This window comes from Alexandromys fortis, unplaced genomic scaffold, assembly GCF_014885135.2.
Source record: "Alexandromys fortis isolate MF-2015 unplaced genomic scaffold, M_Fortis_MF-2015_v1.1 scaffold_18, whole genome shotgun sequence".
Classification (NCBI taxonomy): domain Eukaryota; kingdom Metazoa; phylum Chordata; class Mammalia; order Rodentia; family Cricetidae; genus Alexandromys; species Alexandromys fortis.
Window position 1 is genome coordinate 13,147,556 of NW_026067897.1, and position 14,446 is coordinate 13,162,001.

Genomic DNA, 14,446 nt, shown 5'->3' on the forward strand with positions numbered 1-14,446 from the left:
GATCTCTGTGAGTTCGAGACCAGCCTGGTCTACAGAGCTAGTTCCAGGACAGGCTCCAAAGCCACAGAGAAACCCTGTCTCAAAAAAAAAAAAAAATCCAAAAGAAAACTGAATTTAGCTTGGCATGGTGGCTCCTGTGTGTCATCATAGCACTAAGGAAGCTGAGGCAGGAGACCTGCCCTCAGTTCAAAGCCAGCTGGGTAACCCTATCTGGAAAAAAAAGAGGGGAAAGCTAAAATTTTAAAGATATCTAGAATAGTATCAATAGTATAAAATGCTTGTTATAAGTTAAACAAATTTTGCCGGCAAGTACTATACACTGACAAAAGTCCTTTTCTAAAAAGGCAGGGGCAGTGGGTAAGAGAGAGATTCAGTTCTTCACCCAGCTCTTTGTGAAGATAAGGTAACTTGATTTTACATGAGAAGTTTTGTAAATAGCTAATTCTAGTGCTCGATACATAATATTACTTTTCATGCAAGAAAGCATGAATGAAATAAAAGCTTACAGGAAAAACTGAAAAAAGAAAAAAAACACAATATATTAAGAGGCCACTTAGTGAGACTTATACACGATTGGTTAGTTGTTTTAATTACAATTTCAAGTCTTATAGATACAGAAATTCTAATTTTTCCAGAACAAACATATGTGTCCTTATAAGACAGTGGAGGAGACAACAGATTTTTAACTGTTGAGCTTTTTACTTCTACGAGTCATTCTTGCTTCTTGTCCCTCATAGTTTGGCATTCATCTGGGTCATTAGCTTCTCCAGTTTGATTGCTAGGGCCATGTTCCCTTTAATCTTCAGTTTTCCTGACATGAATGCCATGGTCGGCTTCAGCTTCCCTAAAATGCGAAATGAGACGGAGAATGCAGCATTAGTGCCCCAAGTGCCATGCCACTTCAAGAACATGCATTCTAAGAGGGACCCCAGAGCACAGAAATTCCTGTTACAGCATTGCATACTACTACCCAGGGAATCTCAGCACCTGACTTGGATGTTAACAATATCCTGTCATGTAAAAGATAACGTAAGAAACAGTCTGCAAAAAGTAATGGCAACAAGCTACATTCATACATATGCTGGTTACAGCACTTTACAGAAATGTAGTCCCCAGATGAATTCTGGAAGGTAAATACTATGTTATTTAATGTTCCAATCTGTTACAGCTCATTAAACTCTTTAACTATTTCAAGTTTAAATTCAAAAAATCAAATGGTGCAAAAAATCTAAGAAATGATTACTAAGCTGGGCATGGCAACACACATCTTAACACCAGCACTTGGGAACTGAGTCAGGAGGATCATAAGTTCAAAGCCAGCCTGAGCTAAACACTGTGTCAAAATGAAAAACAGCTAAGACCGTCAAGTATATAGTGTAGGAACTGCGCAGATGGCTCAGAGGGTAAAGAACTTGCTGCGCAAGCGTGAGGACCTTAGTGTAAATCCTCAGAACCTCTGTAAAGTTTGGCAAAGTAGTGCACATCTATAATCCTAGTGTTCCTACCTTGAGATGGGAGACAGAGATAGAATCTACAGACGCTTGCGGACAGCTAGCATGGCATATACATCACTGAGCAGAGACAGCCTGCCTAACGGTGGAAGACAGGAATGACACCCCAGGTTGTTCTCTAATCTCCATGCATTCACAGTGGTACCCAAACACATGTACTCAAATGAACATGCAAACACTCGTACATTAAAATGTTTAGTACAGTATGTGTAGGGCTGTAGAAACGGCTCAGTGTGAAGAACCTACACAGTGCTCTGAGAAGAGCTGAGCTTGTTTCCCAGCACAATGCCCATCACTCCAGTTACAAAGGATCTGATGCTTCTGGTCTCTGAGGCTGGGTATATCTATATCCAGACACACACACTATTTAAGAAATGATTTTTTTAAGTATAATATTAAGGGATATTTGTACACTGTGTGAAGATGAGTTGCTGTGATTGGTGAAATAAAAAGCAGAATGGCCAATAGCTAGGCAAGAGAATATAGATGGAACTTCCAGGCAGAGAGAGAACTCTGGGAAGGCGGGATTCACCAGGAGACACGGACAGGAAACAGGAGGTGCAGGATGGAAGAAAGATAACACCCCATGGCAGAATGCAGATTAATATAAATGGGTTAATTTAAGTTATGAGCTAGTTGAGAACAAGCCTACGCTAAGGCTGAGCTTTCATAATTAATAACAAGTCTCTGTGTCATTATTTGTGAGCTTGCGGCCCAAAGAATCATCCAACTACAATATACTCTATGAATACAAAAAGATACTGGTATTTTTTCTGCCAGAGAAATGTAAGCGTAAATGTAGGCTGAGTGGTGGCGGCACACACCTTTAATCCCAAGCACTTGGCAATCAGAGGCAGGTGGGTCTCTGTGGGTTCAAAGCCTGCCTGGTCTACAGAGCTAGTTCTAGGACAGCCAGGGCTACATACACAGAGAAACCCTGTCTCAACTCCTCCCCACAAAGGCTGTAGCTACTAACAAATAAGATTAGCTCTGTAGAAAAGGACCTTTGCTCTCCTTTCTCCTACTAACTCACTGTCAGCTTAATCTGGAGCACAGGATTAATAGGAGAGCTAAGGCTCAAGGAGGACTCTGGCTTGCTCGAAGGCACACAGCTGGTGTACAGCTGTGCTCCCATTCTCAGCCAGGCATGCCCGACTAGCACTTACGACCTCCTCACGTTCTGACAGTTTAGACACTGCTCACATCTGCAGAAGGCACAGCACGGGTCTGGAACATTAGTGGCCTAGCGCACCTCTCACCTGTGACACATGCAGGTTCAAAACAAAGCAAAAAATGCACAAAAAGGAATTTGATGATACTAGGAAATGCAGGTGCAGAAGAAAAAACCCTGAAATAATTCATGATGTTGGAGATTATTAGCGATAATATTAGTAATAATAATAAAAAATAACAATATTGATGCTGGAGAGATGGGTCAGCCTGGTTCAATACCAACAGCCCACATGAAGGTTAAAGGAGAGAACAGATCTACAAAGTTGTCCTCTACCCTCCACAGAAGTGCAATGGTACACACACCCATCCACCCCATACACACAGCTCACACACAGGTTAAAAAGTTAACTCAAAATGGACCACAGACCTAAATATAAAAACTAAAAATTTAAAGTCTTAAATTAAAAAAAGGGGGGGGTATTGTGAATTAAATGCAGATGTCCCTGTAGGCTCACGTATTTGAACACCTGGTTTCCAGCTTGTGTTCTCTGTCTCTTATGTGCAGTAGAGATGTGATCGCTCAGCTCTGCGCACCTGCTGCCACCCTCCCCCACCACCATGGACGCTCCCTCTGGAGCAGTAGGTGAAATCAACTCTGTGTGTGGGAGCTGTGGTCACGGCATCTTACCACAACAGCAGAACATAACCGACACAAAGGGCAAATCGTTAGAACCTTACTTAGATAGGACACTAGGAGCATAAGCAACAAATATAAATTTATACTTCTACCAAAACTCCTTTTTAAAATTGATTCAAAATGTATCATCAAGAAAGTGAAGGAGGGGTAGGGGAGATGACTCGGTAGTTAAGAGCACTGGCTGCTCTTTCAGAGGTCCTGAGTTCAGTTCCCAGCAAACCATATGGCAGTTCACAACCATCAATAATGAGATCTGATGCCCTCTCTGGCATTCAGGCAGACATGCAGACTCAAATACAAAAATAAATACATCTTTTAAAAAAAAGAAAAAGAAGAAAATGAGTAAAAAAAAAAAAAAGAAAGAAAGTATTTGCATGCAATATACCTGGAAATATAAAAATAATTCTTAAAACTCATGGACAAAAGACAATTTAAAAATGAGAAGTTAGGGAGCTGAAGAGATGTCTTGGTGGCTAACAGCACTTGCTGCTTTTCTAGAAAACCTGAGTTTGGTTCCTAGCATCCACATGAAGGAGCTCACAAATGTCTATAACTCCACTGCAGTTGAAGGAGATTTGGTGCCCTCTTCTGGTCTCCCTCAGTACCAGGGATGCAAGTGGTGCTCAAACATAGCTAAACACCTGGATACATAATTTTACAGCCTTTTTTAGATAAATAATTTTATTGTACTGCATTGGTGTATTGCCTGCGTGTATGTCTGTGTGAGGGTGTCAGATCCCCTGGAACTGGAATTTATAGGTAATCATGAGCTACCATGTGAGTACTGGGAATTGAACCCAGGTCCTCTGAAAGAGCACCTGTGCTCTTAACCACTAAGTCACCTCTCCAGCCCATAAAAACTATTATTTTTTAATTTACTTATTTTTATTTTATGTATAAGGGGTTTTGCCTGCATATTTGTCCTTGCAACATGTACATATAGTGTCTGCAGAGGTACTATAGACTATATACAGAAGAGGAGGTCAAATCCACTGTGACTGGAGGTAAGAAAATTGTTAACCACAATGTGGTTGCTGGGAACCACATACAGATCATCTAGGAGAGCAGCCAGTCCTTTTAACCACTGAGCCATCTCTCCAGTCCCAGTGAAAAATACTTTATCTTAAGCTACATGTATTTCTTAACCTAAAGCAATTACACGATAATAAATATTAAGTACGGTTAACTTGTTTCAGTTTAGATGTTGACAATACCTTTTTGTTTCACTTTGTTTATTGAGACAGGATCTGAATGGGCCTCAGACTCATTACATAGGGCCTTGAACTCACAATCTTCCTGCCTTAGCCTCCCAAAGTGCTAGGATTATAATTATATACTACCAAGACCAACACAATACACTTTTAATTTAAATTGTCCTTAATTTTAAAAAAATCTATGATTCATATTTACCAAACATTTAGGCTGGGGTACAGTGGTGCACTCAGTAGGCAGATGCTCGAGGATCTCAGTGAATTCAATGTCTTTCTAGTTTACAGAGCAAGTTCTGGGACAGCCAGGAGAGACCCTGTCCCAAGTACACAAAAACAAAGCTGGGCTGTGGTGGTGGCGCACACCTTTAATCCCAGCACTCTGGAGGCAGAGGCAGACGGATCTCTGTAAGTTTGAGGCCAACCTGGTCTACAGAGTAGGTTCTAGAACAGTCAAGATTACCCAAAGAAATCCTGTCTCAAAAAAAAAAAAACCCAGAAACAAAAACAAAAACAAAACAAACATTTACTGAGCATTGCCACATAATCTCCAGTAAATCAGAAATAATAGTTTTAGATACAGCAAACTACTATAAATGACTGGAAGCAAAAATTCATGAAGATGTTTACATGTACAATTTGAAAAGATCAAATATAATAATCATATAATTTTGCTTTATAAACATATGTGTGTGTATATATATGTGTGTGTGTGCGTGTGTATATATGTGTATGTATATAGAATGCTAACCCAAATTAATTGATCATCTTTCAATGGTGTAGTAAAAAACAATTGTGTTTTCTTCTTTCTGGTGTTTTTTTCTAATTTTTGCTCAATGAACACTTAATACTATTATAAAAGTTAAACAGAGTAGGGAGATGGTTTGGCGGATAGAGTGCTTGCTGCACAGCTGGAGGACCTGAGTTTGAATCCCCAACACCTGTGTAAAAGTTGAGCATGTCTACACACACGTCTGTAACTCCAGAGCTGTGAGGACCCGAGATAGGACTGCTGGGGTTTGCTAGCAGGCAGCCAGCCCAACCCCAGGTTTCAGGAGAGACCCTTTCGAAAGGGAATATGGAAGAGCATGATAGAGCAGGGTCCCAGATGTCCTCATTTGCCTTCTTCATGCATGTATATGTTTGGGCATTTGCACCTGCACACACATACACATAATAGTTAGACTTTGGTGACTGGGTTCATATATGATGTAGCCCCCACTAGTATCCCTTAATTACAACTGGAAAACAGAACTTTGGAGGGCTCAAAACATACTGATACTGTTCAGTAAGAATTAAAAAGAATGAACATATGAGTTTAACACTTTATAGTTCATTACATGAAAGATTTTACATTTGAATATTATAAAATCTTAATTGAGAGTACTGTTCCTAATTTTTTAGAACTTGTATTAACTTGCCAGTTTGAGTAGTGTTCTTAGAGAAGAAAATAGAACAAATCACTCTTAAAATGATTTTGGCACTTGATGTGGGATGTCCTTCTGTGTATGTGTTTCTTTTATTGGTTGATGAATAAAGATGTTTCAGTCAATGTCTTAGCAGAGTAAAGCCGGGTGGGAAATCTGAACAGAGATAGAGAGAGTAGGCGGAGTCACAGAGATGCTAGGTAGCTGCCGAAGGAAAAGGAGGCCAGAACCTTACCAGTAAGCCACAGCCTCGTGGCGATACACAGATTAATGGAAATGGGTTAATTTAAGACATAAAAGCTAGCTAGGAAAAGCCTTAGCCATTGGCCAAATAGTGTAATTAGTACAGTTTCTGTGTGGCTATTCGGGTCTGGGCGGCCGGAGATAAAAGCACAGTCTCTGTCTACAGGCACTGTTGGAGCTAACTGAGCACAACATAAAATCATGCAAAGGACTCCCTGGAACAGAGATTCCACAAAAGCACATGAAAAAGCTGGCTCCTGGATCCTTTATGGCATCTGGTGAGGCTAAAGCAGGACTTGACTTTAATGAGTGAGCTATTGATGAGTTCTGAACCTCCAGTGACTATGCTTTGAAAGTACAGTACCTTAGTTCCAGTAGAATAAAGCCTACTTAGCAATCCTTTTTAATTATCTCTTTGTCCCCAATATTATATTATTAGCTTCTCGGTGATGAGAAAGGAAAGATCTACCATCAATCTTCCATTTGTCAGACGAGGTAGAAGCGGCATAGGGGTACCTAAGAACAGCCTTCACAAGACTATGTACTTTCAGCATAGGTAGCACCCACTGCTAGGAACAGCTCTGAACCTTCATTATCTAGGAAAAGAGAAAGTAGAATATCCAAAATTCTCTATTTAAAACAAGTAAACTAAAAGAGTTGAAAACTTACCTGAAAACATCTTGACAAAGTCATCGGTGGTCATACTCATAACCACATCCGCCCGGTCGGAGGGCTCTCCATGTCCAACTTTCCCACCCTTACTCTTCAGGTCAAGAAACCATGTGCCACCATCCTCACCTGCACAGATAAAGGCAGAAATAAGCACAATCATCCCTCGGCGTTAATAACCTGCTAACACGCTGGCACTGGCTAAAATCCTCAGCCTACCATCCAACTCAGCACTTACTACGGTTCAAGTGCCCTACGAGGTTCTGGAGACCATTAAATAACAAAGAGAAAAGCCAGGCTCTTCTCCAGAGAGGAAACAGAGGTGGTGTAGGCGTGTAAATAGAGAAATGGCAAAGCTGGAGCAGTGAGATTCACACAGAAGTTACAACAGTGCTTAAGAGGGGCGGGAGTGGAGGAAATGGCTCGGTGTTTACTGGGTATAGCATTCAGTTTGAAGAAAACAGAGGCTGTGGAGGTGTTTCTAGAAGAAGTGGTCAACAGCCTCAGAACCTGCAGAGGTGCTACAGGGAGGGGCAACAGACACCCGCTGGTGGCACAACCATCATCTAGGACTGTGGTGGAAACAAATTCTGTAGAGCAGAGAAAAACTGAAGGGACCATGTTCAATAGAGTACGCTGCAGGCAAAAGCAAGTATGGCTCTGAACAGGCGCACGGTTTGGGATTACCGTTACATTCTGGTTTAATAAGAGACGAGAGCTGCAAACATTAAAATAACTGCCGGAAGGGACGCTGCAGGGTGTACACACTGAAGAAGAAGTCGGCAGAACGACTCCTGAGGAGGCCGGAGGAGATGGGACCTAGACCCCTGCACTGCTAGAGGTACCCATCTGTCAGAAATGGAGACACTCAGATGCCCCCTACCTACTGGATCAAACTCTCCACCTAAGGAAGAGTCCAGTACAGTTAATCAAGCTTGGGATCTGATGGAGAGATAAGCTGTCCCACTGGGGAGAAAAGGAGGGCCCATGGCTGACTTAAATCTGAGGACAGGGAGCTGACAACAGAGAAGTCTAAAGTGCTGCTTAGACCTATCTGAAGAGGGAGAATAGATGATCCCTGTAAGTCCAGCTGATGTCGCTACTTTAATTTTTGTCTAAAAAGACTGGGCAGCCTTGAAGCAACTGTGGAGCAACCAGATAGTTTGATGCATCCAAAACTAAGCCTTTGATAGACAAGTCATTAAATAAGCACAAAAGGTTCAGCAGGTTTGGGATGTCAGGGAGAAAAAAGACTCAAGCAATAGACTATGAGTTCAGAAACAAAAAGGAAGTAAAAAGAAGGGTAAATTAAGATGTGCCAGAGAACAGCGTAAAGAGTGACAAAGTATGCATATAGCGGAACCAAAACACTTCTTAAAACTACCATTAATTAACCTGTGTTACTTTTATTATATGGGAAAACATGAAGAGTTGTTGATTTGGTTTTTTGAGACAGGGTTTCTTGTATAACAATCCTGGCTGTCCTGAAACTCACTCTGTAGACCAGGCTGGCCTCAGACTCAGAGATCCTCCTGCCTTTGCCTCCCGAGTGCCGGGATTAAAGGCGTGTGCTACCACAGTCTGGCTCGTGTAGAGGCTTTCATACTGTACTCATACTGACCTAATTTAAAGATAAAAGTGGTCAGCTGCCCACAACTGATAAATTACTGTATTACATTACCTGTTACAATGGTATATCCATCTATATATTATTTCCTCGGTTATATATGCCAAAGAGTTATTTAACACTGGAAGTATATGCTGTGAAAATGTATTCTACATGTTTCCATATAAACAAGTCTAACTCAAAAAATACAAATCGATAATGATTTGCTGTTTTTGAGCATCTATATTCAATAGTTCTAGATACAGCTGACAATCCAGGCACCAAAGGCTGGTTTTCTCCCCACTGTTTCATAAAAGCCCCAATCGTCAGACACAGTGTTCACCTGAGAGTTCAAACTGATAGACTGCTTGTGTGGCTTTAACGACCTCATCACTGAGAGAGTCCTTAACAATTCTAAATGTTTCTTCCACAGCTCCAAAATGTGGTCTAGATGGTTGCTGTTGCTGCAGCAGCGGTGGTGGTCGCTGTGGCCGCAGCTGCGGCTGTGGTGATGACGGCTGTGGTGGTGGTGGCTGTGACTGCAGCTGTGGCCGCGGTGGTGGCTGCGGCTCTGACTGCGGCTTCTCTTCTTTTACTTCTGGCACAGGAGCTGTAAAATATAATTTACATAAACAGCCTTAAGGCCTTGGCAGTGTAAGGTCAAACACAAAATTAAAGCAAGACAGACTTACTAGCAAATAGCCCTATTTGACCAAATGATTTTAAATCCATTAAGGCATCTAAAGGCATAAACCTAACTGATGGGAAAAGCAGCCAACCATGTCAGATATGGCTGTAAATGCTAAGACAGTATCTTTCTAAAGTAAAAGACTGGCTTTTAAAACAGGTTACAAACAACCAAACCAAAGTCACTACTAAACAAAGTAACTCTAATTTAAGGCATATTAATCACCCTTTTGGCTGGTCCATCTGAGCTATAAAATGAATAAGAAAAAAAGATGCCATGGTAAGAAAGATGGAGATCTGCAAGACTTAGCTTCAATTAGTAGACAAGTAAATATTACTTTGTAAGTAAAATGTACTCACTTAATCCTTCTTCCACATACTGAACCTAAGTTCCGTCCCCAAATCTTATAGGTGACAGGAGAGAACCACTTCCCAAGATGTCTCCCACTTCCATGTGTGCCATGAAAACTGGGCACTCATGTGTGCATGCTTGCATGCACATGCATGCACACCCAAAAACACACACCCACAAATAATTTTGATGTACAAAAACAGGCCTGCAGATGTATTATTAGAACACTTGTTTAGCATGTGTAAGGCCTTGGCTTTAATCTCCAGAACAGGATACACACAGACACACACACACACACACTACCTAGATCCACACACAATCTGCTGTAGGAATCTAGGAAGAAACTCTACGGTACACAGAATCAGCCTAATAAACACAGGCCTGCTTGTGCTTTGGCTCAAGAGAAATCTCAAAGCTGGAACAGTCAATCTATTTAAACAAAGGAGAAAGGCACTCACATATTTGAGCCTCTGGATTAGAGTCGGAGCTTACCCTTCTGTTTGACAGATTGCTGCTTTTTGAGAATGATTCAATATTATTCTTCCTTCTCATCTTTTAACTCCGAGTTCAAAGCTTAAAGCTCCCAAAGGAGAAGAGCAGAGAGTAGAGGAGGGTGAGTTCTGTGGGGTGGGTCAAGTCTATTGGAAGAGCTGGGGGTGAGATTCTGTGGGAAAAGGAGCCCTGGGTGGGAGAAGGAATCCTGCAGTGGTACTTATCATGGAAAGTATATGCCCGCAGCTAGGCTGATAAAAAATGGGAAAGGCAGGGTCTAGAGAGATGGTTCAGCAACTAAGAGCACTGGCTGTTCTTCCAGAGGACCTGGGTTGAATTCTCAGCACCCACATGTTGGTTTACAACCACCTGGAACTTCGGTTCCAAGGGATCAGATGTCCTCTTATGGTCTCAGCAGGCACTGGGTACACATGTGATATCTATGGATGCGGACAGGTAAACCTCATACACATAAACAGGAAAAGCAAGAAGAGGATTTTCCTTAGCAGAGGCAAAGATGGGCCTATGTTGGCCTTGTACCATGTCCTAGCTCAGAACCTACAGAGAAAGGAACTCATTAGAAGGACAGAGTGGAGCAAAAGCAATGACTATGTCCCTGCCATCTCACTACACTAGCTCCAGGGTATCTCCTATAAGAGAACAGATTAACAAGAATGAAACAATAACTTGATGCTGTAAAAACAGTATCCCACTGGGGTAGGAGTAAATTATGCTGAAAAAAAAAAAAAACTCCAAAGTCTATTTATACAATCAGTTCATTACAAAACTCAGCAGTTCCATGCCGGGCGGTGGTGGCACACGCCTTTAATCCCAGCACTCGAGAGGCAGAGGCAGGCAGATCTCTGGGAGTTCGAGGCCAGCCTGGTCTACAAGAGCTAGTTCCAGGACAGGCACCAAAGCTACAGAGAAACCCTGTCTTGAAAAAAAAAAAAAAAAACTCAGCAGTTCCTTCCCATGAAAGCTGTGCTTCCGATGTGTTGGTCTCAAGTGTGACATGGAGGGTGGTGGTACCACAACAGGCACAGGGTACAGACAGCCGTCTGGCACCTTCCTCTGATTTTGTTGTGAACCCGAAGCTTCTCAGAAACCTCAGGCCTTACAGACACACTGTGTGGAATGGGTGTGAAACCATGCATCACAGAGGAACAAGAGGATGAAGTACAGAAGCAACTCTGACGCCAGTAACTTGAGAAACAAAGTGCAACAGCGACTGCTCTCAGTGCAGACAACCAGGCAGTGGTGGCGCACATCTGTAATCCCAGCACTTCGGAGACAGAAGCAGGCAGATATCTCTGAGTTAGGGGCCAGCCTGGTCTACAGAACAAGTTCTAGAATAGGACAGCTAGGGTAACACAGACAAATCCTGTTTTAAAAAAAAAAAACTGTAGAGATTCTTGGCAGATTATTCTCTAATACTGAAGATAAACTTGACAGGGTTTTTCCAAATACAGAAGAAAAAATGCAAGAAGAGAGACTAACAAAGGGTGCCGCTAACTACAGGGGACAGGGAGAGGGTAGCCAAGCTAGGAATGCACAGTTCTGAGGACTCAGAGCAAATGAACACAAGCAACCAAAACTATAACTAAGTAACAATAAAGAAATAAACTAGAAAAGACCAAGTAGGCTCCGTGTTCCAGCAGGGAGCTAAGATAAGGAACAAGTGCTGGAAAAAGTAAAACTCCATTAATTTAAAACCAAGTGCAATGTTTATACTCTCACTCCTCTCCCTCTATATATAACATATATTTTGTATCAGATAAATGTATATATGTGTGTGATATGAATATATATAATACACATACAATGTTTGTGTGTTAATTTGTATTGTGTCTATGTACATATACAGATATATTAATTAATATTCACAGAACAAATTATCAATAGTGGATTCAAAAGAAATGTGAATCTCTAACCAGGAAAATAAGGGCTACACACAGAGCTTTTTTGAGTCAACACAGCAAACATGCACTAGATCTGGATATGCACATGAAAAACCATCTGGCAGAGGCAAGCCCCACCGCAGGCCAGATGTGCTAACCACTGCCTGTGTAAGTGCACCACGATGCCTACAGATGTCCACTGTACCTGCTGGTGGTGACCCCAGAGAGGACAGGCAGAGAGAGCTACAGAACTCACTGCTGTCTCGAGCACTGTGTGGAGAAGAGGCTGCCAAAAGACAGGAGTGTCCCAGCCTCTGGACAAGAACACTTTGGTAATGGAAATGGCTCATGACAAATCTACCCACCGAAGCCGAGGGCCAGTGTCTCACATTCCACTCTTCTAACCCCTCTTGTTCTGACTCCACATCACAAACGACCGCCTGGCTGATACTGTTCCTAGTGTAATTATGCCCAAAGGGAGAGAGCTGCTGAACACAGCAACTACACAGTTAGTCTCCGTGGCAACTCCTCGTTATATATTAATACACGGCACTACTGGGCAACTTCTAACACTTTAAAGGACTTTTAAGGATTCAGGCTTTAGGAACGCCAGTTGTGAACACTGGTTAAAGACACAGGCTTTGGAATTAGAAAAATGTGAATCTAAACCCTGGTTCTGCCACCTGAAGCTGTGTGAGCACAGCTCTACAGGTCCTCAGTATTAAACAATGCACACAAACATGCTGCCAAAGCACTCAGCACACAGGAGGCACTAAGGAATGTAAGATGACCAATGAGATGGTTCTTATTTGAAAACAAGAACTTTAAACTTGGTTCATATGTCTCCCACCCGAAGACAGCCAATCTTAGGGTGCTGGGTCAAGAACAAGATTTTCTAAGAGTTCTGGGTGACTTCTGCTATTCTGTAAGAAACCTTCTGAGAAAGAGATTGATATCTTGTTTCCTGGTTTTTCCTCCTGGTAAATCTGGGATCTAACTTTTAAATCCAAAGTCTCTGGACTGTAGGGCTATGAGTCACTATTTTCCTTTCTACAGCTTTTTGTTAATTGTACAAAAGAAAAATTATCCTTTTATTACCTAATTTTTAGCTTCTTCAAAAATTTAGACAAAGCATAAACACAGAGAAGATGTGACTAATCTGGAAATAAAGCTTGGCAGTAAATGCATCAAGGTCCTACAGATAGCTTAAAGGCACAGAGAAAATTTGTTCCTACAAACTTTTGTTATGTTTCTTGTGATGTGTTTCACTAAAGCACGGGTATAAGTATGCTAGATAGATCACAAGGCTTAAAATGTAACACACACACACACAGGCCCATAATTCAAGGCCTACTGTCTCTGAGTTACAAAAACTAAATGAGGGAAGCCCAAAACCTCCTCTGAAATGAACTCCCTAGCTGGGTAGTGGTGGCACTCACCTTTAATCCCAGCACTCAGGAGATTGAGGCAGGTAGATCTCTGTGAGTTTGAGACCAGCCTGGTCTGCAAGTTCCAGGACAGCCAGGGCTACACAGTAAAACCATACCTCAACACCCCCACAAAAAAAATCAAGAAAAAAAAGAAATTCTCTTCATAAAGTATCAATAGCACACTGTAAAAATTATGTTAGATATACTCTAATACGACACATTTTCCTCCAAATATCAACATAAAATATTCAAAGACAGCTGTCAAGAAAAAAATAAAACTTGGGGACAGTTACAAAAACAAAACAAAAATCTTTCTTTCTAGCCTTACAGAATTTTACATAATGTGTTTAAGTTACAAAATAGTTAGGAGCAGTGATTCCCAACTGTGGGTTGCAATCCCTCTGGGGGGGGGGGTCAAACAACCCTTCCACAGGTGTCCTCTATCAGATATCTTGCAAATAAGATATTTACATTATGATTCATAACAGAATCAAAATTACAGTTATGAAGTAGCAAAGAAAATAATTTTATGGTTGGGGTCAATCACAACATGAGGAACTGTATTAAAGGGTCACAGCATTAGGACGGTTGAGAACCTCTGGTTTAGAGATAGAAGGCAAAAATACTGTTATAGCATCAATTCCATGTATTACAAGGAACAGTTAGTGTTCATATTTTTCTATTTAAAACATGGTTTGCACAGACATGGCAGCACACGCCTTTAATCCCAGCACTTGGGAGGCAGAGACAGGTGGTTCTCTATGAGTTCAAGGCCACCCGAGGTTATATAGTGAGATTCTGTTTCAATATATGTATGTGGGGGAGCCGCCAATTACTGTCCAGCCATGGCCAAGTCCAAGAACCACACCACACACAACCAGTCCCGGAAATGGCACAGAAATGGCATCAAGAAACCCCGGTCACAAAGATATGAGTCTCTCAAGGGGGTTGACCCCAAGTTCCTGAGGAACATGCGCTTTGCCAAGAAGCACAACAAGAAAGGCCTGAAGAAGATGCAGGCAAATAATGCAAAGGCCATGAGTGCACGTG

General features: G+C 41.7%; 1 protein-coding gene across 3 annotated transcripts in view; it reads right to left on the reverse strand.

The window, feature by feature from the left end:
* Window positions 1-563: 563 nt before the first annotated feature.
* Window positions 564-14,446, reverse strand: part of Hsdl2 (hydroxysteroid dehydrogenase like 2) — a 36,354-nt gene continuing 22,471 nt past the window's right edge. For all 3 annotated transcript variants that reach the window (XM_050163813.1, XM_050163811.1, XM_050163823.1), the window contains 3 exons: window positions 8,878-9,144; window positions 6,929-7,057; window positions 564-844 (listed from right to left, as the gene is read on the reverse strand). In XM_050163813.1, the coding sequence (XP_050019770.1) occupies window positions 732-844; window positions 6,929-7,057; window positions 8,878-9,144 (509 nt within the window). In that variant the 3' untranslated portion in view covers window positions 564-731. The remainder of the gene's footprint in view (window positions 845-6,928; window positions 7,058-8,877; window positions 9,145-14,446) is intronic.